The following is a 27,378-nucleotide window of genomic DNA, read 5'->3' on the forward strand; positions in this document are numbered from 1 at the left end:
GAAATGGATGACCAAACCTCTGGATCGGTCAGAATCGAGAAGCTCACCGCATCTAACTTTTACATCTGGAAGCAGAAAATCCAGCTACTGCTTGCTCTCCGAGATGTCGATCAATACGTTTTTGATGATAAACGGGAGAATGCGACCTCAGATGACCGGAGAAAATGGATCCGTGGTGACGCAAAAGCAAAGGCAGTCATCGGACTCACGCTTTCTGATGACTACTTGCAACATGTGCGAGGGTGTAGCAGTGCGAAAGAGACATGGGAAGCAATTCTGAATGTGTTTGAGCGTCATACTTTGCTCAACAAACTTGCCGCCCGTCGCGACTTTTACACTGTATCCATGCTCCCATCCGAGAAAGTGCTCGTGTTCATCAATCGTGTGAAGCAACTTGCTGCCAGATTGCAGTCAATGAGTGTTGAGATTGACGATAAAGAAATTGCAATGGCTGTGTTGAATGGCTTGCCTCCACGATTCCATAACTTGATTGTTGCTCTTGACGCACTTGGCAATGAAGATAAAGTGTTTGGACTCGAGTTTGTGAAGAGTCGTCTGCTGCAAGAAGAGCAACGAGAAAGCATGAAGACCGCTTCTGCTTCATCACCACATGCACCTGCACTTGTCAATCGTATGCCTATTCGACGCGATATGAAATGTACGAATTGCAATAGACATGGGCATACTGCAGCGCGTTGCTGGGGCAAAGACGTGAATGGGCGCCGACCTGCACCGCCAGATGGGTTTCGGTCACGCAACACTGGCTTAAAGCCAAGTGCATTCGTTTCTCGAGATGACAATTCTACTGGTGCCTTTGCGGAGAGTGACTTTATTTGCTTGCTTTCGACTTCCACTCCAGAAAAAGGGCTGCAAACGCAAGGTCATGGCTTGTCGATTCCGGTTGCAGCGCTCACATTACGTTTGATCGCTCTTTGTTCGTTACGGATGAACAGATGCAATCTGGATCAGTCGAGATGGGCACGAAGGCTAGAGCTAATGTCGCTGGTCGCGGCGAGGTAGAATTCATGTTGAACGTCAACGGTAGTCCCCATCCTTGCAAATTGTCAAACGTTTTGCATGTCCCTGATTTCGGATACTCGCTACTGTCTTTAGCCAAATCGTTTCAAAGGGTTTGCAAGTGTCATTTGAAAATGAAAAATGCCGCGTTACTGCAGGACCAACTGTAGTTGCCACAGCGAGTCAAGTTGGGGATTTGTACATACTTGACGTCATGAATGAAACCTTTTCTGCTCACGTAGCTACCCTGCAGACGCTACATGAACGCATGGCCCATGTTAATGTACAAGGAATCGCATCAATGATTCACAATAATGTGGTAAGTGGCATCAATGTTCGTCAAAGCGATGTGATCAGTGCAATGAATCCGAAGTCTGACAATCACTCTCCCATTTGTCCTGCGTGTGTGTTTGGCAAAGCAACGCGATCAGTAATCCCAAAACAGCGATCATCGTCTCGAGCACAGAACTGTCTTGACTTGGTACATTCTGACGTTTGCGGTCCGCTCGAAGTACAGTCCATTGGTGGTTCGAGATACTTCATTACATTTGTAGATGATCACTCGAACTGGGTAGTTGTGTACACGATGAGAAATAAATCTGAGGCGTTTGCAAAATACAAGTTGTATGAAAAGTTGGCTCAAACCCACACTGGTCGCAAAGTAAAGGTGCTTCGCACTGATCGAGGGGGAGAGTACTTGTCGACGGAATTCAAGTCGCATTTAGATTTAAACGGTACGCAGCACCAACTCACAACGGCGTACACCCCTGAACAAAACGGTGTTGCTGAACGTTTAAATCGAACTTTGATTGATCTTGTCCGCTCAATGCTTTCTCATAAACAGGTCAGTAAGCGATTCTGGGCCGAGGCTCTTGCCACTTCGGTATATGTACGTAATCGAGTTACTTCACGCGCTTTGCCCGTTAATACAACTCCGCACCACATTTGGATGAATTTCACTCCAAATGTTGGCCATTTGCGAGTATTTGGGTCAAAGTGTTGGTATACATTACCAAAATTAGAGCTCCGTAAGCTGGACTTGCGAGCGCGTGAAGCGATGTTTCTTGGGTACTCGCAATGCAGTAAGGCATACAAACTTTGGGACGGAGAGTTGAATAAAATTGTTGTGTCACGGGATGTCAAGTTTGATGAATCGACATGTGGTATGCATGACATTCCTGCACACGAAAGTGATTCAATCAACTCTGATGTTGACGTTGTACTGCTCGATGGCGACAATGGGAATACAGCTGATACCCCAAATACGGATGAGGTCGGTTCTGAGGAGGATGAAGTTTCGGAGGAGGTTCTTGAAAACGATGGTGCTCATTCTGTAAGTGAGAATGATGAAGATGAAGATGATGTACCAACTGCCGTCGAAACTCCGAATGTCACTCCTCCAACTCCGACTCCAGCTGTGCGAAGATCGTCTCGAGTCAGCAGACCTCCCGGATCATGGTGGAGGAGCAACTTTACAGCTGCTCTTCTTTCACATGCGCATGTCGCTATTGAAGGTCCCAAGACTTTCAACCAGGCAACCAACGGTCCTAGAGCTGCATTTTGGCAGACCGGCATTGATAAAGAACTTGCCTCGCAGACTAAGAATCGAACTTGGAAACTTATTCCTCGATCTGAGGCGTCAACCATCTTGACATCTCGATGGGTTTTCAATGTCAAGCAACTGCCTGATGCAAATGGCAATATAGTTGAAAGTGCAAAAGCCAGGCTTGTTGCTCGTGGATTCCAGCAAGTGCAAGGTCTTGACTATACTGAGACATATGCCCCTGTCATAAAGTTTACCACTATTCGTCTACTTCTTGCCTTAGTTGCTCATTACGACCTCGAACTTCATCAGATGGATGTCGTGACTGCGTTTTTGAACGGCGACTTGGATGAAGACATCTACATGGAGCAACCCGAAGGGTGCATTGACAAAAGCAAAAGTGACCACGTGTGCAAACTTTTGAAAGCACTTTACGGTCTTAAACAAGCACATCGTCAATGGCATGCCAAAGTGGATGATTTCTTAATTGGTGAATTGGCATTCGAGACTTCGCGTAGTGATCCTTGTCTCTACATTAAACGCATCGGTAACACTATCATGCTGATTGCACTTTATGTCGATGACTTGTTACTCGCCGGTAGTGATATCGATGCCATCAAATGGATGAAGGGGGAGCTTAATAAACGGTTTGAGATGAAAGACCTTGGTGAAGCAAAAGTCTGCATTGGTCTTGAAATTCAAAGGGATCGCAGCGCCAAGACTTTGAGTCTCACTCAAACTAAGTATGCATCAAAAGTGCTTGAGCGTTTTCGAATGTCAACGTGTAACCCCTCTCTGACTCCAATGGAACAAGGTCACACAACCACGATTTCAACCCAAAACGGCTCCGAAACAAATGTACCGTATCGTGAGGCAGTGGGATCCCTGATGTACTTGATGGTTGGCACTCGTCCAGACTTGGCATATGCGATTGGAAAGCTTTCTCAACATTCTGCCAACCCATGTGAGTCACACTGGGCAGGTGTGAAACGAGTAATGCGATACGTGCAAGGGACTCGAAACTTAGGAATCGTGTTTGACAATAAATCTAAATCGCCGGAGTTGTTCGGCTTCACTGATGCTGACTGGGCCGGTTGTTCAGACTCTCGCAAGTCGACCAGCGGATATGTTTTCAAGTTCTGCGGTGGAGCGATCAGTTGGAGTTCCCGGAAACAGACTGTGGTTGCAACTTCGACGTGTGAGGCTGAGTACATTGCACTATGTGAAGCGTGTAAGGAGGCGACTTAGTTGCGTCAAGTGGTTGCTGATGTTCTTGGACTTGATTCTGATCCCACGATTGTGATGGGGTGTGACAATGCAGGGACTATTTCGTATGCACAGAATGAATCGGTCAACCGTCGTAACAAACATGTTGATGTGAAATACCACTATGTACGAGATGAAATTAAGAGAAACGTCATTTCTTTGTCACATTGCCCGACCACTTCCATGCCTGCAGATATCCTGACGAAAGCACTTGGGCGAGTTCTGTTCCAGAAGTTTGTAGAACTTCTAGGGCTTGCAATAGCTACTTCTGGTAAAAGCATGTGATCGAGGGGGAGTGTTGTAATTCTACGACCACATGCTGATATGCATGACACACAACGACAGGTATGACACGTGTAAAAGCACAAACACTCCGCGTGACGAGCTGAGGAAGTTTCATTTTCAACGTGTAGACGTGTGATTTCTGTACACGGTTGCACTCTACAGTACTTCAGGAGCAAGTTTGGTTTTCAACGTGTACACGTGTGAAATATGTACACGGTTGCGGTGTACTGTACAATCTGAGAATGTTTCATTTTCTCCGCCCGACACGTGTATGACCTGGACACATGTCCTCATTACACTGTCGGACGCGTAAAGTACGCCTGCAGTCTTACAGACAAAGTGTAGAACCTTGGTGGCGGGTGCCTGGCACGTGCCAAAGGTTTACAGCGTCCATGGAGTGCAGCACGGGTACAGCAGGACACAAAGATACCGTTGCGCGAGTTTTGAATTCGTAAGGCAAAATGTGCACTGTTGTAATTGACAGTGGACAGGACCTCACGAGAGATCCAGATTCATAAGGCAACGTGTGCGCTGTAAACAGTCCTTGCAGGATTGATTTGAATTCGTAAGGCAACGTGTGAGCTGTAAACGTGCCTTACGAATTTGTGCCACGCTGGATTTGGAATAGTAAGGGAATTTGTGCTTTGCTGTGCTTTGTTGTACTGCCTTACTAATTTCTCTGTCATGACAGTGCTAATTCGTAAGGGGGTTTTCTGTTCTGTTTGTTGGGCCATCGCCAGTTTGGCTGAGTAGCAAGACGGGCACATGTGTTAGAGCCAATACATTTGTAGTATGTGTGTCGTAGTCTTTGGTAGTAGAGTTCTAGAAGATTGCAGAAGTGTATAAGTAGTGCCAGAAGTTGGCGACTCAAAGTAAATCGGTGCCCAATCCTTCAACTTCATCTCATCAACCGTCCTTCGATTTCCCTTTGCCCCGCTGACCTTCCAGTAGGTTATGGGCCCAGTTCAACGTTATTATTCCGCTGTGTGAGTGCTCGTTTTCAGTTTCTGCTGCCGTTTTCGTGTTTGTTTCTGCTTGCAATCGCGTCTTTGAGTCTCACGGGCACCTGAAGTGCCACGAGAACGGTGCCGCACACTTAAAGGTAGTTTGTGAACAGAATAGTTAGGGATTTCATCCAAATAAATTCACATATCTGTTCGCAAATTTCTCCTAGTGCAACTTCATAGTAATCATATCGAACTTCTTAGACGGGTGGGCTTGCCATTGTGTTGACTATCGGTTAACGGCTTGGGATCCCCAAACGGATTTTCAAATACTTGAAGTTTATTTGCACTAAAATGGAAGATCAAGGAGGAGGAGGATCCATCAGAATCGACAAACTCACGGACTCCAACTTCTACGTGTGGAAGCAGAAAATACAACTTCTGCTTGCTCTACGTGATGTTGACCAATACATCGTTGAGGGAAGAGTTCCAAGTGAGGAACGCGCGGAAGAGCGTAAGAAGTGGATCAGAGGTGACAGTAAAGCCAAAGCACTGATTGGTCTCTCCCTATCAGATGAGCATCTTGAGCATGTACGTGATGTTGATACTGCTCATGAGATGTGGGAAGCTATTGTCAACGTGTTTGAGAGGCACACTTTGCTGAACAAACTAGCTGCACGTCGTGAGTTCTACACTGTGAAGATGCTTTCCGGTGAAAAGGTGCTTGCATACATCAATCGTGTCAAGCAGCTGGCAGCCATTCTCAAGTCAATGAGCGTAAACATCGATGATAAGGAGATGGCCATGGCAGTGCTCAACGGTCTGCCTGCCCGTTTCGAGGCTCTCATCGTTGCACTTGATGCTCTCGGTAATGAGGAAAAGATATTCAGTTTGGACTTTGTGAAAAGTCGTCTGCTGCAGGAAGAGCAACGAGCAAACATGAAGTCTAGCTCCTCACAGACATCGGCTCTGGTTAATCGTGCCCCGAACAATCGGGACATAAACGATTACAAATGCACGAACTGCGGTCATACAGGCCATACGGCAACCCGCTGCTGGGGAAAGGATTTGAATGGGCGTCGCCCGGCTCCTCCTAGCGGATATAAACCGCGTATGTCTCAGCGGAAACAATCTGCATTTGTCACACAGAAACCTGATCCCGACATGGTTGTAAACAGCGTCGACTTCACATGTCTGATGTCGAAAGCTTCGCACACGAACGATATGGAGATGTTGCCTTCGTGGCTCGTAGATTCAGCTTGTACAGCTCATATTACATATGACCGATCTCTGTTTGCAATGTATGAGCCACTTGAATCCGCCTCTGTTCAGATGGGAACCAAGGCTAGTGCAAAGGTTGCCGGCCGTGGTGACGTTCACTTGAAGTTAAATGTGAATGGCCGCATCGAACTGTGCAAGTTGACGGATGTATTGCACGTTCCGGACTTTGCGTTCTCTCTGCTCTCTGTCAGTCGAATGACTGAAGTTGGACTAAAAGTTGGGTTCGAAAATGGAAAATGCATGATCAGATGAGGCTCAACTGTAGTGGCGACTGCGACATTGGTTGGAGAACTTTACGTTCTCGACATCGTCAGTGACATCGGATCTACACATGCTGCCACCCTGCAAACGTGGCATGAGCGCTTTGCACATGTGCATTCTCAAGGTATTGCTTCGATGATTCGTGACAATGTGGTAAGTGGAGTCAAACTACTTGGTAATGAGGCTAACAAAATCAAGAATACTGACAATGATTGCATCTCTGAAAAATGTTCTGCGTGCGTCTACGGCAAAGCCACTCGATATGTGATCCCAAAAGAGCGGTCCTCGAGGCGGGCATACTTCTGTCTAGACTTAGTTCACTCTGATGTTTGTGGCCCCTTAGAGGTGCAGTCCATTGGTGGTGCCAAGTACTTCATTACCTTCATAGATGATCACTCAAACTGGTCAGTAGTGTACCCTATGCACCATAAATCAGAAGCATTTGAACGATACAAAATGTTTGCACAACTTGCTCAGACTCACACTGGTCGCAAGATCAAAGTGCTTCGCACCGATCGAGGTGGTGAGTATCTGTCCACGGAGTTTAAGTCTTTTCTGATTGCAAATGGTACTCAGCATCAAATGACGACCGCGTACACACCGGAGCAAAATGGCGTCGCCGAGCGACTGAACAGAACTTTGGTAAACTTGGTGCGCTCCATGCTAGCGCACAAGAAAGTTACAAAGGGGTTCTGGGCACAAGCACTTGCCAATGCAGTGTACGTTCGAAATCGAGTCACGTCACGTGCCATTCCCCCCAAGATGACCCCCTACCACTTATGGATGAAATCTGTGCCAAATGTTGGTCATTTGCGTGTTTTCGGTTCAAAGTGTTGGTATACATTACCAAAACACAACATCCAGAAACTTGACGCCCGTGCAAAGGAGGCAATGTTTCTAGGGTATGCTGAAAATACGAAAGCTTACAAGTTGTGGGATGGTGATTTGCACAAAGTGATCGTATCCAGAGATGTTACTTTTGACGAGTCCACGGGAGGCAAATCTGGTGAACCGATGGATACAAACGAGGAGGCTACAACTGATGATGACACAATCAACTTGAACATCGATGAGGAAGTTGCAGAAAATGATGCAGTGGCATCAGAAGCATCATCGCCGGATGAACAACAAGACTCTGATGAATCCTCCAACTCCTCCCCAACTGCAGGGGAGGACGAAACTACCGAAACAGTTGAGCAACACGTAGTTGAGGAAGAAACTATTGATCCGCCAACTAATCTCCGTCGGTCCACTCGCATTCGCAAAACGCCTGGGGCGTGGTGGGCACCAGCTTTGGTGACTGCTGGACTCCTTAGCCACGCCCATGTGATAACGGAAATCCCAAACTCGTACAACCAAGCTATGGATTCTCCAAAAGCTCGCTTCTGGCAGAAGGGCATCGACAAAGAACTTGCTTCACAACACAAAAACAAAACATGGACACTTGTTCCAAGATCTCAAGCATCAAGCGTCCTGACGTCCAGGTGGGTTTTCGGAGTGAAGCAACTTCCTGACGAGTCCGGAAAATTGGTCGAAACTGCAAAGGGACGTCTTGTGGCACGAGGCTTTCAACAAGTAGAAGGCATCGATTACACTGAAACTTTCGCCCCTGTCATCAAGTTCACAACTATCCGTCTGCTGCTGGCACTGGTTGCGCACTTTGACCTTGAGCTGCATCAGATGGACGTGGTGACTGCCTACCTCAACGGTGAACTTCACGAAGAAATCTACATGGAGCAACCTGAAGGATGCATCGACAAAGTCAAACCTGATTCGGTGTGTAAACTTTTGAAAGCAATCTATGGTCTTAAGCAAGCCCATCGCCAATGGCATAGTAAGATCGATGAGTTTCTGATCACTGAACTTGGTTTCAACACTACACGCAGCGACCCATGTCTTTACATTCGACGTCAAGGCAATGTCATCATGATTATCGCGTTGTACGTGGACGATCTGCTGCTAGCTGGAAGTGACTTGGAGGCCATATTATGGATGAAAAATGAACTCAACAAACGATTCGATATGAAAGACCTTGGCGAAGCGAAGACTTGTATTGGTCTAGAGATCGACCGTATACGTTCTAAACACGTCTTGACCGTCACGCAGTCGAAGTATGCCCAAGCAGTACTGAAACGGTTCAAAATGTCGGCATGCAATCCTTGCGTTACTCCGATGGAACAGTCTCGACATGTCACAATGCAAGCTGCAATGCGAAACTGGCACTGATGACAACCCATGCTTTGAACCATATCGTCAGGCCATTGGATGTCTAATGTTCCTAATGGTCGGGACCCGCCCCGATATTGCGTTTGCCATTGGAAAGTTATCTCAACACTGTGCCGACCCTCACGAGTCGCACTGGTCAGGTGTGAAACGTGTTTTGAGATACTTGCGTGGGTCCCAGCATCTTGGAATAGTGTTTGGTAAAGATGATCTTGGTACGGAACTTCATGGGTATAGCGACGCAGATTGGGGTGGATGCCTTGAATCACAAAAATGAACGGGTGGGTACGTGTTCAAGCTTTGTGATGGGCCTATCAGTTGGGCTTCCCGGAAACAAACAGTAGTTGCAAAGTCTACTTGTGAGGCAGAATACATCGCACTCAGTGAAGCATGCAAAGAGGCTGCGTGGCTTCGACGCTTCCATGCTGATGTACTTGGTTCGAATTCGGATCCAACAATTCGCGTTGGATGTGACAACGCTGGTACGATTGCGTTTGCTCAGAACGAATCTACAAATCGTCGCAACAAGCACATTGATATTACGTATCATTTTGTTCGAGATGCGGTGCAGCGAAAACTGGTCACATTGTACCATTGTCCGACAACAGAAATGCCAGCCGATATGCTGACCAAACCGCTTGGTCGCATGCTGTTTGAAAAGTTCGTGGGCATGGTTGGGCTTTCCGAGTGCAAAGCTGCCCAAAGCATGTGATCGACGGGAGGTATTGAAAATGTGCGACCACATGCTGTTATCTGGAAAGTGCAAAATCGAGCGACACGTGTACATGACTGCACGGTCCGGGCGCTCTTACCCATATCACGACATGACACGTGTAAAGTCTCAGATTTTGGGGTTCTGGGGACGAAAGTGGCCTCTCGGAGGGTCATGCAAATTTGCATAGTTTTGCCAAGTGGAACCTTGGCCCGTAGCACTATAGACTACACAGGAAATCCTGCAATTTTATTGGCCCTCAGGTCTAATGCTGCAAATCTATTGGTCGAGCGTTGTCCACGTGTGCGTCATTGGCCTTGTGATGTACTTTAAATGGCCTGTATATGCCATAATTACGTTGTTTTGGGGGTTTCAAGTGGTCTGCCATGGTTGTAATGGGTAATTGCATGGGGCCCCCGGGCGGGACACATGTATGCCGTGTACACATGTACACGTCGCCAGGTGGATTCGTGTACGTACACATGTACACGCATCCAGGTGTATGCACATGAGGGTTTACAGTTTTACGGTATCAGACTGTTTGGGATCCTGCGCGTGTCCGAGTACAGTACATGTGAATCAAAAGTACAACAAGTACTTCTCGCGAGAGGAATACAGTTGTGCGATTACTCTGTGTACGCGTCACGCTGTATGCGAGTCTTGCGTGAGCACGCGCCGTTGCACTGTGCTCTCGTCATGGTGCGCCGTTGGATGCAAGTTCATGACAGTACTCGTGTGATTTACATGTATTCTCATGTGAGTTGTGTAGAAAGTCTGGATGCACATTGTTATAACTTGCCATAATTATCTGACAGTGCTTGGCGAAATTAGTAAGGTGAGAAACAAGGATACGTATGGCGATTGTGATATGAAAGACGTTTGCGTTGTTGGAAATAGACAAGTGCCAAGTTGTTCGTTGCACAACAATGAAGTCTGGCATGACTGGATGCAGATTAGTAAGGTGTGAAACAGTTGCATGCATAGGGCCATGGTTTACAGTCATTTGGAATGTGTAGAAATAGTTGTGAGCTAATAGTTACGAATCGATTCGTAAGGTGGAAATCGAACAGTATGGTCGGGCCACAAGAGGACCGCGCTTGGTAGCGCATAGTAGAGTATGGTTTACTGGGAGTCGGAGTAGAGCGATATTGTAGCACTCGAAGTGTATAAGTATCGCAGGAAAACGGCTTCAAAGTAAACCTCAGCACCAACTCCTTCACTCACACACATCAACCTGCCCTCCTTCTTTCCCTTGCCCCTCCGAACCTACCATTATTCTAAACACGTCCTAACCGTCACACAGTCGAAGTATGCCCAAGCAGTACTGAAACGGTTCAAAATGTCGGCATGCAATCCTTGCGTTACTCCGATGGAACAGTCTCGACATGTCACAATGCAAGTTATCGAAACTGGCAATGATGACAACCCATGCTTTGAACCATATCGTCAGGCCATTGGATGTCTAATGTTCCTAATGGTCGGGACCCGCCCCGATATTGCGTTTGCCATTGGAAAGTTATCTCAACACTGTGCCGATCCTCACGAGTCGCACTGGTCAGGTGTGAAACGTGTTTTGAGATACTTGCGTGGGTCCCAGCATCTTGGAATAGTGTTTGGTAAAGATGATCTTGGTACGGAACTTCATGGGTATAGCGACGCAGATTGGGGTGGATGCCTTGAATCACGAAAATCAATGAGTGGGTACGTGTTCAAGCTTTGTGATGGGCCTATCAGTTGGGCTTCCCGGAAACAAACAGTAGTTGCAAAGTCTACTTGTGAGGCAGAATACATCGCACTCAGTGAAGCATGCAAAGAGGCTGCGTGGCTTCGACACTTCCATGCTGATGTACTTGGTGCGAATTCGGATCCAACAATTCGCGTTGGATGTGACAACGCTGGTACGATTGCGTTTGCTCAGAACGAATCTACAAATCGTCGCAACAAGCACATTGATATTACGTATCATTTTGTTCGAGATGCGGTGCAGCGAAAACTGGTCACATTGTACCATTGTCCGACAACAGAAATGCCAGCCGATATGCTGACCAAACCGCTTGGTCGCGTGCTGTTTGAAAAGTTCGTGGGCATGGTTGGGCTTTCCGAGTGCAAAGCTGCCCAAAGCATGTGATCGACGGGAGGTATTGAAAATGTGCGACCACATGCTGTTATCTGGAAAGTGCAAAATCGAGCGACACGTGTACATGACTCGACGGTCCGGACCCTCACCCCATATCACGACATGACACGTGTAAAGTCTCAGGTTTTGGGGTTTCTGGGGACGAAAGTGGACTTTTGGAGGGTTATGCAAATTTGCATAAATGGCGAAAATTTGCATTTGGCCCGAACCGTTATAGGGCTACACAGGGAATACTGCAAATCTATTGGGTGTCGGTTCGAATGCTGCAATTCTATTGGTCTGTTATTGTCCAGTTATATGCAGTCATGCTGGTGATATATCTTGAATGATCGGTATACGTTTTAATTACATCATTTCGGGGGTTTCAAGTTGTTTACCATGGTTGTAATGGGTAATTACGGGTGGCCTTGGCGCTGGACACTTGTGTGCGGTGTACACATGTACACATCGCCAGGTTGCTGCGTGTACGTACACTTGTACACGTCGCGTACATACGGTCCGGCGCGTGTCCGAGCACAGTACATGTGAACTAAAAGTACAACAAGTATTTCTCGCAAGAGACATGTACTTACGTGAGTATTCAGTGTACGCGTCACGCTGTATGGACCCTTGCATCAGCATGCGCCGTTGTACTACACTCTCGTCACCATGCGACGTTATACTGTGCTCTCGTTATGGTGCGCCGTTGGATGCAAGTTGATGACAGTACTCGTGTGATTCACATCGGATATCACGTGAGATGTGTAGAAAGTCTGAATGGACATTGTTGCTATCCATGATAGTTGTCTGGCAGTGTGTACCGAAATTAGTAAGGTACGAAACAAGGGCATGTATGGGGACTGAGATATGACAGGACTTTGCGTTGTTGGAAATAGAGAGATGCCAAGTTGTTCATAGTGCAAGAATATAATCTGTCATGTCTGGATGCAGATTAGTAAGGTGTGAAACGATTGCATGCATAGGGCCATGGTTTACAGTCACTCGAAATGTGTAGAAACTGTTGTGCACTGATAGTCAATAGTCAATTCGTAGGGTGGAAATAGAACAGTGTGGACGGGCCAGAAGAGGACCGCGCTTGGTCGCGCACATGGTGAGTACGGTTTACCAGGTGCCAAAGTAATGGGATAGTGTAACACTGAAAGTGTATAAGTATCGCCGAAAGACGGCTCCAAGTAAACCTCGGTACCAACTCCTTCACTCACACACATCAACCTGCCCTCCTTCTTTCCCTTGCCCCTCCGAACCTACCATTAAGGGTTTGCAAGTGTCATTTGAAAATGAGAAATGCCGCGTTACTGCAGGACCAACTGTAGTTGCTACAGCGAGTCAAGTTTGGGATTTGTACATACTTGACGTCATGAATGAAACCTTTTCTGCTCACGTAGTTACCCTGCAGACGCTACATGAACGCATGGCCCATGTTAATGTAGAAGGAATCGCATCAATGATTCACAATAATGTGGTAAGTGGCATCAACGTTCGTCAAAGCGATGTGATCAGTGCAATGAATCCGAAGTCTGACAATCACCCTCTCATTTGTCCTGCGTGTGTGTTCGGGAAAGCAACGCGATCAGTAATCCCAAAACAGCGATCATCGTCTCGAGCACAGAACTGTCTTGACTTGGTACATTCTGACGTTTGCGGTCCGCTCGAAGTACAGTCCATTGGTGGTTCGAGATACTTCATTACATTTGTAGATGATCACTCGAACTGGGTAGTTGTGTACACGATGAGAAATAAATCTGAGGCGTTTGCAAAATACAAGTTGTATGAAAAGTTGGCTCAAACCCACACTGGTCGCAAAGTAAAGGTGCTTCGCACTGATCGAGGGGGAGAGTACTTGTCGACGGAATTCAAGTCGCATTTAGATTTAAACGGTACGCAGCACCAAATCACAACGGCGTACACTCCTCAGCAAAACGGTGTTGCTGAACGTTTATATCGAACTTTGCTTGATCTTGTCCGCTCTATGCTTTCTCATAAACAGGTCAGTAAGCGATTCTGGGCCGAGGCTCTTGCCACTTCGGTATATGTACGTAATCGAGTTACTTCACGCGCTTTGCCCGTTAATACAACTCCGCACCACATTTGGATGAATTTCACTCCAAATGTTGGCCATTTGCGAGTATTTGGGTCAAAGTGTTGGTATACATTACCAAAATTAGAGCTCCGTAAGCTGGACTTGCGAGCGCGTGAAGCGATGTTTCTTGGGTACTCGCAATGCAGTAAGGCATACAAACTTTGGGACGGAGAGTTGAATAAAATTGTTGTGTCACGGGATGTCAAGTTTGATGAATCGACATGTGGTATGCATGACATTCCTGCACACGAAAGTGATTCAATCAACTCTGATGTTGACGTTGTACTGCTCGATGGCGACAATGGGAATACAGCTGATACCCCAAATACGGATGAGGTCGGTTCTGAGGAGGATGAAGTTTCGGAGGAGGTTCTTGAAAACGATGGTGCTCATTCTGTAAGTGAGAATGATGAAGATGAAGATGATGTACCAACTGCCGTCGAAACTCCGAATGTCACTCCTCCAACTCCGACTCCAGCTGTGCGAAGATCGTCTCGAGTCAGCAGACCTCCCGGATCATGGTGGAGGAGCAACTTTACAGCTGCTCTTCTTTCACATGCGCATGTCGCTATTGAAGGTCCCAAGACTTTCAACCAGGCAACCAACGGTCCTAGAGCTGCATTTTGGCAGACCGGCATTGATAAAGAACTTGCCTCGCAGACTAAGAATCGAACTTGGAAACTTATTCCTCGATCTGAGGCGTCAAACATCTTGACATCTAGATGGGTTTTCAATGTCAAGCAACTGCCTGATGCAAATGGCAATATAGTTGAAAGTGCAAAAGCCAGGCTTGTTGCTCGTGGATTCCAGCAAGTGCAAGGTCTTGACTATACTGAGACATATGCCCCTGTCATAAAGTTTACCACTATTCGTCTACTTCTTGCCCTAGTTGCTCATTATGACCTCGAACTTCATCAGATGGTATTGAAAATGTGCGACCACATGCTGTTATCTGAAAAGGTCAAAATCGAGTGACACGTGTACATGACTGCACGGTCCGGGCGCTCTTACCCATATCACGACATGACACGTGTAAAATCCCAGATTTTGGGGTTCCGGGGACGAAAGTGGCCTTTGGGAGGGTCATGCAAATTTGCATAGTTTTGCCAAGTGGAACCTTGGCCCGTAGCACTATAGACTACACAGGAAATCCTGCAATTTTATTGGCCCCTGGTCTAATGCTGCAAATCTATTGGTCGAGCGTTGTCCACGTTTGCGTCATTGGCCTTGTGATGTACTTTAAATGGCCTGTATATGCCATAATTACGTTGTTTTGGGGGTTTCAAGTGGTCTGCCATGGTTGTAATGGGTAATTGCATGGAGCCCCCGGGCGGGACACATGTATGCCGTGTACACATGTACACGTCGCCAGGTGGATTCGTGTACGTACACATGTACACGCATCCAGGTGTATGCACATGAGGGTTTACAGTTTTACGGTGTCAGACTGTTTGCGATCCTGCGCGTGTCCGAGTACAGTACATGTGAATCAAAAGTACAACAAGTACTTCTCGCGAGAGGAATACAGTTGTGCGATTATTCTGTGTACGCGTCACGCTGTATGCGAGTCTTGCGTGAGCACGCGCCGTTGCACTGTGCTCTCGTCAGGGTGCGCCGTTGGATGCAAGTTCATGACAGTACTCGTGTGATTTACATGTATTCTCATGTGAGTTGTGTAGGAAGTCTAGATGCACATTGTTATAACTTGCCATAATTATCTGACAGTGCTTGGCGAAATTAGTAAGGTGAGAAACAAGGATACGTATGGCGATTGTGATATGAAAGACGTTTGCGTTGTTGGAAATAGACAAGTGCCAAGTTGTTCGTTGCACAACAATGAAGTCTGGCATGACTGGATGCAGATTAGTAAGGTGTGAAACAGTTGCATGCATAGGGCCATGGTTTACAGTCATTTGGAATGTGTAGAAATAGTTGTGAGCTAATAGTTACGAATCGATTCGTAAGGTGGAAATCGAACAGTATGGTCGGGCCACAAGAGGACCGCGCTTGGTAGCGCATAGTAGAGTATGGTTTACTGGGAGTCGGAGTAGAGCGATAGTGTAGCACTCGAAGTGTATAAGTAACGCAGGAAAACGGCTTCAAAGTAAACCTCGGCACCAACTCCTTCACTCACACACATCAACCTGCCTTCCTTCTTTCCCTTGCCCCTCCGAACCTACCATTAGATGGAGGTCGTGATTGCGTTTTTGAACGGCGACTTGGATGAAGACATCTACATGGAGCAACCCGAAGGGTGCATTGACAAACGCAAAAGTGATCACGTGTGCAAACTTTTGAAAGCACTTTACGGTCTTAAACAAGCACATCGTCAATGGCATGCCAAAGTGGATGATTTCTTAATTGGTGAATTGGCATTCGAGACTTCGCGTAGTGATCCTTGTCCCTACATTAAACGCATTGGTAACACTATCACGCTGATTGCACTTTATGTCGATGACTTGTTACTCGCCGGTAGTGATATCGATGCCATCAAATGGATGAAGGGGGAGCTTAATAAACGGTTTGAGATGAAAGACCTTGGTGAAGCAAAAGTCTGCATTGGTCTTGAAATTCAAAGGGATCGCAGCGCCAAGACTTTGAGTCTCACTCAAACTAAGTATGCATCAAAAGTGCTTGAGCGTTTTCGAATGTCAACGTGTAACCCCTCTCTGACTCCAATGGAACAAGGTCACACAACCACGATTTCAACCGAAAACGACTCCGAAACAAATGTACCGTATCGTGAGGCAGTGGGATCCCTGATGTACTTGATGGTTGGCACTCGTCCAGACTTGGCATATGCGATTGGAAAGCTTTCTCAGCATTCTGCCAACCCATGTGAGTCACACTGGGCAAGTGTAAAACAAGTAATGCGATACGTGCAAGGGACTCGAAACTTAGGAATCGTGTTTGACAATAAATCTAAATCGCCGGAGTTGTTCGGCTTCAGTGATGCTGACTGGGCCGGTTGTTCAGACTCTCGCAAGTCGACCAGCGGATATGTTTTCAAGTTCTGCGGTGGAGCGATCAGTTGGAGTTCCCGGAAACAGACTGTGGTTGCAACTTCGACGTGTGAAGCTGAGTACATTGCACTATGTGGAGCGTGTAAGGAGGCGACTTGGTTGCGTCAAGTGGTTGCGGATGTCCTTGGACTTGATTCTGATCCCATGATTATGATGGGGTGTGACAATGCAGGGACTATTTCGTTTGCAAAGAATGAATCGGTCAACCGTCGTAACAAACATGTTGATGTGAAATACCACTATGTACGAGATGCTATTAAGAGAAACATTGTGTCTTTGTCGCATTGTCCGACGACTTGCATGCCTGCAGATATCTTGACGAAAGCACTTGGGCGAATTCTATTCTAAAAGTCCGTAGAACTTCTAGGGCTTGCAGTAGCTACTTCTGGTAAAAGCATGTGATCGACGAGGAGTGTTGAAATTGTACGACCACATGCTGATACGCATGACACACAACGATAGGTATGAAACGTGTCAAATGAAAACACTCCCGCGTGACGAGCTGAGCAAGTTTGATTTTCAACGTGTACACGTGTGATTTATGTACACGGTTGCACTGTACAGTACTTCAGGAGCAAGTTTGGGTTTCGACGTGTACACGTGTGATTTATGTACACGGTTGCACTGTACAGTACAATCTGAGCATGTTTCATTTTCTTCGCCCGACACGTGTATGACCTGGCCACATGTCCTCATTACACTGTCGGACGCGTACAGTACGCCTGCAGTCTTACAGAGAAAGTGTAGAACCTTGGTGGCGGGTGACTGGCACGTGCCAAAGGTTTACAGCGTCCATGGAGTGCAGCACGGGTACAGCAGGACACAAAGATACCGTTGCGCGAGTTTTGAATTCGTAAGGCAAAATGTGCACTGTTGTAATTGACAGTGGACAGGACCTCACGAGAGATTCAGATTCATAAGGCAACGTGTGCGCTGTAAACAGTCCTTGCAGGATTGATTTGAATTCGTAAGGCAACGTTTGAGCTGTAAACGTGCCTTACGAATTTGTGCCACGCTGGATTTGGAATAGTAAGGGAATTTGTGCTTTGCTGTGCTTTGTTGTACTGCCTTACGAATTTCTCCGTCATGACAGTGCTAATTCGTAAGGGGGTTTTCTGTTATGTTTGTTGGGCCATCGCCAGTTTGGCTGAGTAGCAAGACTGGCACATGTGTTAGAGCCAATACATTTGTAGTATGTGCGTCGTAGTCTTTGGTAGTAGAGTTCTAGAAGATTGCAGAAGTGTATAAGTAGCGCCAGAAGTTGGCGACTCAAAGTAAATCGGTGCCCAATCCTTCAACTTCACCTCATCAACCGTCCTTCGGTTTTCCGTTGCCCCGCTGACCTTCCAATAAAGTCTACTTGTGAGGCAGAATACATCGCACTCAGTGAAGCATGCAAAGAGGCTGCGTGGCTTCGACGCTTCCATGCCGATGTACTTGGTGCAAATTCAGATCCAACAATTCGAGTTGGATGTGACAACGCTGGTACGATTGCGTTTGCTCAGAACGAATCTACAAATCGTCGCAACAAGCACATTGATATTACGTATCATTTTGTTCGAGATGCGGTGCAGCGAAAACTGGTCACATTGTACCATTGTCCGACGACAGAAATGCCCGCCGATATGCTGACCAAACCACTTGGTCGCGTGCTGTTTGAAAAGTTCGTGGGCATGGTTGGGCTTTCCGAGTGCAAAGCTGCCCAAAGCATGTGATCGACGGGAGGTATTGAAAATGTGCGACCACATGCTGTTATTTGGAAAGTGCAAAATCGAGCAACACGTGTACATGACTCGACGGTCCGGACCCTCACCCCATATCACGACATGACACGTGTAAAGTCTCAGGTTTTGGGGTTCTGGGGACGAAAGTGGACTTTTGGAGGGTTATGCAAATTTGCATAAATGGCGAAAATTTGCATTTGGCCCGAACCGTTATAGGGCTACACAGGGAATACTGCAAATCTATTGGGTGTCGGTTCGAATGCTGCAATTCTATTGGTCTGTTATTGTCTACTTATATGCAGTCATGCTGGTGATATATCTTGAATGATCGGTATACGTTTTAATTACATCATTTCGGGGGTTTCAAGTTGTTTACCATGGTTGTAATGGGTAATTACGGGTGGCCTTGGCGCTGGACACTTGTGTGCGGTGTACACATGTACACATCGCCAGGTTGCTGCGTGTACGTACACTTGTACACGTCGCCTGCATACGGTCCGGCGCGTGTCCGAGTACAGTACATGTGAATTAAAAGTACAACAAGTATTTCTCGCAAGAGACATGTACTTACGCGAGTATTCAGTGTACGCGTCACGATGTATGCGACGCTTGCATCAGCATGCGCCGTTGTACTACACTCTCGTCAGCATGCGACGTTGTACTGTGCTCTCGTTATGGTGCGCCGTTGGATGCATGTTGATGACCGCACTCGTGTGATTCACATCGGATATCACGTGAGATGTGTAGAAAGTCTGGATGCACATTGTTGCTATCCGTGATAGTTGTCTGGCAGTGTGTACCGAAATTAGTAAGGTACGAAACAAGGGCATGTATGGGGACTGAGATATGACAGGACTTTGCGTTGTTGGAAATAGAGAGATGCCAAGTTGTTCATTGCGCAAGAATATATTCTGTCATGTCTGGATGCAGATTAGTAAGGTGTGAAACGATTGCATGCATAGGGCCATGGTTTACAGTCACTCGAAATGTGTAGAAACTGTTGTGCACTGATAGTCAATAGTCAATTCGTAAGGTGGAAATAGAACAGTGTGGACGGGCCAGAAGAGGACCGCGCTTGGTCGCGCACATGTTGAGTACGGTTTACCAGGTGCCAAAGTAATGGGATAGTGTAACACTGAAAGTGTATAAGTATCGCCGAAAGACGGCTCCAAGTAAACCTCGGTACCAACTCCTTCACTCACACACATCAACCTGCCCTCCTTCTTTCCCTTGCCCCTCCGAACCTATCATTATACACAGCTACCCAGTTCGAGTGATCATCTACAAATGTAATGAAGTATCTTGAACCACCAATATACTGTACTTCAAGTGGACCGCAGACATCAGAATGTACCAAGTCAAGACAGTTCTGTGCTCGAGACGATGATCGCTGTTTTGGGATTACTGATGATCACGTTGCTTTGCCAAACACACACGCAGGACAAATAGGAGGGTGATTGTCAGACTTTGGATTCATTGCACTGATCACATCGCTTTGACGAACGTTGATGACACTTACCACATTATTGTGAATCATTGATGCGATTCCTTGTACATTACACTACAAAGGCGTAAAATGCTGGAACAATAATATTCAGTCTTCCAGAGATTCAATTTTTGCGAATTGATAACTATATATAAAACAGCAATGCCACCAGTCATGTTTGCCGAAAAAAATCGTAAAAGTTATTAAACCTACAAACAAAAAGTAGCAGGGTCGTTCATGTTTGTGAAACGTCTTTGCGATGCTATTATGGACATTATAATATTTCGAAAGTGATGGGCCGGACCACTGGCGAGGGTCACGTATGGACGAAAACGACACACATGCCCCCGCTCCGTACCCGCACCCCCCTCCCCCTTCATCCGCTCATCCGCGCAACCCTCACCCTCTTCCGCACCCTCTTCCGCCCAGCTCTTTCCGTGCTTATCCGCCATCACCACACCAGTACATCGCAATTGATACCGGAGAGATTCCATCCGTGTAAGATTCCACAACCCTTCTTCTCTTACCACTGCTATCCCTAGCTCCACTTGCGGCAGAGGCTCGCTTTGGGACGGGCCGCCTTGCCGATGCCTTGTAGCGTTCGCCCCTTTTTCATTTGCTTGCGATTAGTCCATATCTTTCACAATATCTCTATGCCGCATACATAGAATATATTTTTTTCAGTGCCCCCGGTGCACCAGTTACAATGTTTTTGTTGAAATAGTGAGCGCGCCCAAGGGGACACCAAGAAGCCAGCGCCTGTGGCCTAGTGGTTAACGAATTTTTGCGGCAGATTTTTCAGACCTCGATTTTAACATCAGGTTATGGGCCCAGATTTACGCTACCATTCGTAAGTTCGATTCTCACCGAGTGCACTTGGGCGGCGCAATGTTTGTTTGTTTGTGTCACACTTGGGAACGTACCTGCCTGTGTGTTGTGCAGTGACCCGCGCAGTGTGTTTGGCGTCCCTTGGTCGAGGGGGAGTGTTGAAATAGTGAGCGCGCCCAAGGGGACACCAAGAAGCCAGCGCCTGTGGCCTAGTGGTTAACGAATTTTTGCGGCAGATTTTTCAGACCTCGATTTTAACATCATCCTCGCTCCCTGTGTCTTCGATTCACCAGGTATAAAATAAAAATGCATCTTTAACTTCCGTTTCTCCACAAAGGACCGTCTACATGGCGAGCATTTAAAAGGTCTCGATTTCACATGTAGAGCTTTTCATGATATGTCAGACTTGACTTCCATCGAAACGCTTTCATGCAAATCTTACTACTACACACGTAAGGCTTCTCGCCAGTGTGCATTCGCATGTGTGCCTTCATATTACTTTGTTCTGTTTACCTCCGGTTGCAGTTCATATACGGGCACTCGTAAACATCTCGAATTCCGCGATCTGTTTTGATCGTCTTCTTCACTGGTGATTTTACATCCGTTTCGGGATTTTGCGGTGCTTGTGTAGAGGGCCCGCCCCTGCGGACGAGAGTGCACCCATCGTTAAAAATGATTCTCGCTTGAGAGGAGGCCCCATTCGCTGGATGGGTGTGCCGTCGTTGTAGTAGCCGCCTGCTGCCGGGGGTGTCCTGTTTGTGTCAGCCTGTACTGAGTAAGGTTGGGTGTAAGGGAAGGTTTGTTTCTCTGATTGTTGAAGGGATGTGGTTTGATTCACTTCGTGATAGGCAGGCATCGACAACTGCACCGGAGCTGCAAACTCGGTGGGGCAATGCACTTTGGCTGGCTGGTGCCACGGGGCAACCGGGGACTTGGACAGTGTGCGGAAGTTTTGATAAGTTGTTGAGTAGTGTTCCGGCGGACTGAGAGGAGGAACGGAAAGGGAGGGCGACCGGGATTGAGTTGGGTAAGAGTCTAGGCCTGAGCGAGGATGATGGGGCAGATGGTATTGTTGAGGTGAATTTGGGATGCTTGAATATGCAGCGACGGAGCCGGCGGCAGGGAGCACGGACAGGGGCGGGAGAGGTGTGATGGTGGATCGCGGATGGGGGAAAGACGAATGTCATCCGAGTGGGGCGGGCGGGTAAAATGTGGGAGCCCCTTCCGTGAAGGCAACGATGGCGCCGGTGGCAGCACCGCCGTGCTCGGCCGGGGCAGCCGCCATGAGCGAGAGCTGCAGGTGAATCTGGGTCGTGCCCGCGCCGGCGACGCCGCTGAGCTCTAAGATGGACGCGGTGCCGAGCAGGGTTCCGCCCCAGAGAAGGCGGTCCAGTGAGACGCAAGAATTGGAGAACGTTGTGCGTGATTGGAGAAAATAGTGGACGGGGCGGAAGACGGGGTAGACATTCATTGCATTCATTGCTGTGATCGATATTGTTTTTTCTAGCTGTACACAGCGTGATTGGTCAAAATGTAGTGCATTTCGTAATTCGCACCGCCACTGCGACGTGTTCCTCTTCCGCAGGCACCTCTCGATCGGCGCTTCCACGTCAGCGATCGAGGTGCCTCTACAACAACGCTCAGAGCACAAGAAAGTTGGCGCAAAGATATGGGATGTCAGCGTGGCAGAGCATCTCTCTGCGGGTGAGGAATACATCACGTCGTCGACTCGCGGCTTGCAAGAAGAACTTGGGCTGAAGTTTCTGGCAGACGCGCTGGGGACCGTGCGGCAGCCGTACTTGTCGAGACAGTTCTATGAGGAGGCCGGCGTGATTGATAATATGTTTACAAATACGTACGCGGCGTTGTATGAAGAGACGCCGCATGGACGTGTGAGGTTTGATATGGAGGAAGTGGAGGGGGTAGAATGGTGGTCGGTGGATAGATTGGTGAAGAGACCAAAGGAGAAGCCGGAGTTTTTCACGCAGTGGTTGCTGATTGAGATTGACAATATTGATTTGGTGGAATTGGGAAAGCGCATTGTGGGAGTTATGTAGGGGGCTTTGGTGGTTGTTTTATTGTTGCACAAGTTTATGAGGTGGCAGGGAATGTTGCTGGATTCAAGATGTAGTAACATTCCGGACAAGTTTCTTCACTGTGAATTAATTTGTGTTGCTACTATCCGACAGTTGAGCAAGAGTCAGGTTTCCGTTTCGTAGATTTACTCTGTGTCCCAACGGAGACGACGACAAAGAACTCATTTTGGATCAGGGCTCTTAGTATCAAGAGTTGGTTTGTGTTCTACAACGTGCTGAGCAAGGTTTGGGGGGTGTGAAGAGTAACCGAATTCCGTAGTCAGGCGTGTTCTGATAGCCATATCATATCCAAGGGCTTACACAGGCGATACAAGTGTACATTCCTATTGAAAATGGGCGACCACATGCTGTTATCTGGAAAGTGCAAAATCGAGCGACATGTGTACATGACTCGACGGTCCGGACCCTCACCCCATATCACGACATGAAAAGTGTAAAGTCTCAGATTTTGGGGTTCCGGGGACGAAAGTGGACTTTTGGAGGGTTATGCAAATTTGCATAAATGCCGAAAATTTGCATTTGGCCCGAACCGTTATAGGGCTACACAGGCAATACTGCAAATCTATTGAGTGTCGGTTCGAATGCTGCAATTCTATTGGTCTGTTATTGTCCACTTATATGCAGTCATGCTGGTGATATATCTTGAATGATCGGTATACGTTTTAATTACATCATTTCGGGGGTTTCAAGTTGTTTACCATGGTTGTAATGGGTAATTACGGGTGGCCTTGGCGCTGGACACTTGTGTGCGGTGTACACATGTACACATCGCCAGGTTGCTGCGTGTACGTACACTTGTACACGTCGCCTGCATACGGTCCGGCGCGTGTCCGAGCACAGTACATGTGAATTAAAAGTACAACAAGTATTTCTCACAAGAGACATGTACTTACGCGAGTATTCAGTGTACGCGTCACGCTGTATGGACCCTTGCATCAGCATGCGCCGTTGTACTACACTCTCGTCAGCATGCGACGTTGTACTGTGCTCTCGTTATGGTGCGCCGTTGGATGCAAGTTGATGACAGTACTCGTGTGATTCACATCGGATATCACGTGAGATGTGTAGAAAGTCTGGATGCACATTGTTGCTATCCGTGATAGTTGTCTGGCAGTGTGTACCGAAATTAGTAAGGTACGAAACAAGGGCATGTATGGGGACTGAGATATGACAGGACTTTGCGTTGTTGGAAATAGAGAGATGCCAAGTTGTTCATTGTGAAAGAATATATTCTGTCATGTCTGGATGCAGATTAGTAAGGTGTGAAACGATTGCATGCATAGGGCCATGGTTTACAGTCACTCGAAATGTGTAGAAACTGTTGTGCACTGATAGTCAATAGTCAATTCGTAAGGTGGAAATAGAACAGTGTGGACGGGCCAGAAGAGGACCGCGCTTGGTCGCGCATATGGTGAGTACGGTTTACCAGGTGCCAAAGTAATGGGATAGTGTAACACTCAAAGTGTATAAGTATGGCCGAAAGACGGCTCCAAGTAAACCTCGGTACCAACTCCTTCACTCACACACATCAACCTGCCCTCCTTCTTTCCCTTGCCCCTCCGAACCTACCATTAGGTTATGGGCCCAGTCCCTCGCTGTCGTTTCACTGCATGAGTCTGTCGTTCTCGTTCCGTTATTTCTGCCGTCGTTGTCGCTGTTGTTTTTGTTCGAAATCTTCGACCACATGCTAAGCTACAAGCCTGGACAGATACTACACGTGTACGTCGACGAAACCTAAAATGCTTGTAAGAGCATTCTCAGGATGTTTGGTTTTCAACGTGGACACGTGTCATATTTGTACACGGTTGCACTTTGCTATCATTTCTGAGCATGTTTCAATTTTGGTGTTGACACGTGTAAGTTATGTACCTCGTGGCACTCTACAGTACATTCTGAACATGTTTCATTTTTCTCGATTTGACATGTGTGTGACACGTATGACATTCGTCCTAGACGTGTATGACACGTATGACGTATGTGCCACAGTGGTTATTAATCGTATTGTAAAATCTGTAATCTACAGTACAGTACATTCAGATATTATTGACTCTCAAACAGTCCCAAATTATTAGCAAGAGAGAGTACAAGTAGGAAAGTCATTTGATTATCAACCGAGAGTGGAAATAGGAGAGTCACTTGATTATCAACCGAGAGTGCAACAGGGAGAGTCACTTGATTATCAACGAGTGCAAGAAGGAGAGTCACGTGACCAGCCCTAATGGCTCGTATTGTATGTAGTTCGATGAGTATAAGTAGCGCCAATAGTTGGCGACCAAGAGTAAAATGGTATCAACTTCTTTTCCCGTCAACCACCAGCAACCTTCAACCATCCTTCTTCCCTCTGCCCCGCTGACCTTTCTATAGGTTATGGGCCCAGTTCAACGCTGATCGTCGTCTTCGTTTTGGTTCAAGTTCGAGTTTTGCCGTCGTTCAAGTATCAGTTTGTTCAGCTCGTCAAGCAGAAGAAGAAGGTATCAGTTTCAGTCTCCGCTTTCGAGTTTGGTTTTTCAGTTTTTCAGTTTTCGCCGTCGTTTTCAGCACCGTTTCAGCCGATTTTTCAGTTTGCTGGTCCGTCAGTTCCCAGTTTTTGGAAATCAACTTTGTGGTCTTGCAGCTTTGTCGTGGCAGTCGTTGTGTTAGCTGTGGGTGAGCCTTCCGCTAGTCGGGAGGAAGAAAGTCCCTAGTGGCCAACGCACTGCCAAATCCTCAGTGGTCCGTCAGTTCTCAGTTTTTTTGCTTTGTCGTGGCAGTCGTTGTGTGAGCTGTGGGTGAGCCTTCCGCTAGTCGGGAGGAAGAAAGTCCCTAGTGGCCAACGCACTGCCAAATCCTCAGTGGAACATACCCTCGCTCTTGGTGAAAGGCTGGTGCCATTGGAAATCTGGCTTGAGCGAGGGTCCGACCAAGAATCGTCGAGAGACGAAACACTGATCCTCGGGGAGGATCACAGTGTACTGGTCTAGTCGATCCGCACTCTGCCTTCGGGAGGTGCGTCGGCGGTGTGGGTAACGCTCTCGGTATTAGCCCTATAGGTACGACTTCGGTCCCCTGGGTGAAGAGAGTACGTGCCTAAACACTGAACCTCTCACTATACGTGTATAAGGTCGCGTGCCTTGATTAAGTTCGCACGGAAGAGGGTGACCCAAGGAGTGATTGTGAACAAATCACACGAGTACGACGAAGGCAGTTTCATTCTTGTGTTGTGGGAGACCCTCTGAGGCAGTACCGTATCAAGTTTAGACAAGCCGATTTAGGTTGCAGGGACCGTTCGCGGTAGTAACCAAAAGTCCTGGTTCGTCTACAGGCAAAGTTGTTGTGCTTACTCGTGGCACGTTTGATTTAGTTCACAGTCGAAAGACCCGCACTGGCCGACATATAGGGGTAGCGCCCTAAGGCATTTTTCAGAAGAATACGCTTGTTCTACTCCGCCGGGAACAAGCACCAAGAACGTTTCCGAGTAATCGCTACAAACTTCCTATACGGGTGGGCTTGCCATTGTGTTGACTATCGGTTAACGGCTTGGGATCCCGGAACGGAAGACCTTGTATACTCGAAGGGTACTTCCATTTGGCGAAATGGATGACCAAAGCTCTGGATCGGTCAGAATCGAGAAGCTCACCGCATCTAACTTTTACATCTGGAAGCAGAAAATCCAGCTACTGCTTGCTCTCCGAGATGTCGATCAATATGTTTTTGATGATATCCCGGAGAATGCGACGTCAGATGACCGGAGAAAATGGATCCGTGGTGACGCAAAAGCAAAGGCAGTCATCGGACTCACGCTTTCTGATGACTACTTGCAACATGTGCGAGGGTGTAGCAGTGCGAAAGAGACATGGGAAGCAATTCTGAATGTGTTTGAGCGTCATACTTTGCTCAACAAACTTGCCGCCCGTCGCGACTTTTACACTGTATCCATGCTCCCATCCGAGAAAGTGCTCGTGTTCATCAATCGTGTGAAGCAACTTGCTGCCAGATTGCAGTCAATGAGTGTTGAGATTGACGATAAAGAAATTGCAATGGCTGTGTTGAATGGCTTGCCTCCACGATTCGATAACTTGATTGTTGCTCTTGACGCACTTGGCAATGAAGATAAAGTGTTTGGACTCGAGTTTGTGAAGAGTCGTCTGCTGCAAGAAGAGCAACGAGAAAGCATGAAGACCGCTTCTGCTTCATCACCACATGCACCTGCACTTGTCAATCGTATGCCTATTCGACGCGATATGAAATGTACGAATTGCAATAGACATGGGCATACTGCAGCGCGTTGCTGGGGCAAGGACGTGAATGGGCGCCGACCAGCACCGCCAGACGGGTTCCGGTCCCGCAACCCCGGCATGAAGCCAAGTGCATTCGTATCTCGAGATGAAACTTCTACTGCTGCCTTTGCTGAAAGCGACTTTACATGCCTGCTTTCGACTTCTTCTCCCGAAAGGAAGGCAGTGAACGCAGGGTCATGGCTTGTGGATTCCGGT

General features: G+C 47.3%; 1 protein-coding gene across 1 annotated transcript; it reads left to right on the top strand.

Annotated features, from left to right (window-relative positions):
- The first annotated feature begins 10,871 nt into the window (after positions 1-10,871).
- On the top strand, positions 10,872-11,660 carry CHC_T00006108001 (hypothetical protein). Its single transcript, XM_005718110.1, has one exon. The coding sequence runs from the start codon at positions 10,872-10,874 to the stop codon at positions 11,658-11,660; it is 789 nt and encodes a 262-aa protein (XP_005718167.1).
- The last annotated feature ends 15,718 nt before the right edge of the window (positions 11,661-27,378 follow it).

The sequence above is a fragment of the Chondrus crispus genome, genomic scaffold (assembly GCF_000350225.1).
Source record: "Chondrus crispus Stackhouse genomic scaffold, scaffold_36, whole genome shotgun sequence".
In the NCBI taxonomy this organism is placed as follows: Eukaryota; Rhodophyta; class Florideophyceae; order Gigartinales; family Gigartinaceae; genus Chondrus; species Chondrus crispus.

Bases quoted from the DNA above. Each gene is read 5' to 3' on its own strand.
- CHC_T00006108001 (XM_005718110.1), top strand. From the start codon at position 10,872: ATGTCGGCATGCAATCCTTGCGTTACTCCGATGGAACAGTCTCGACAT.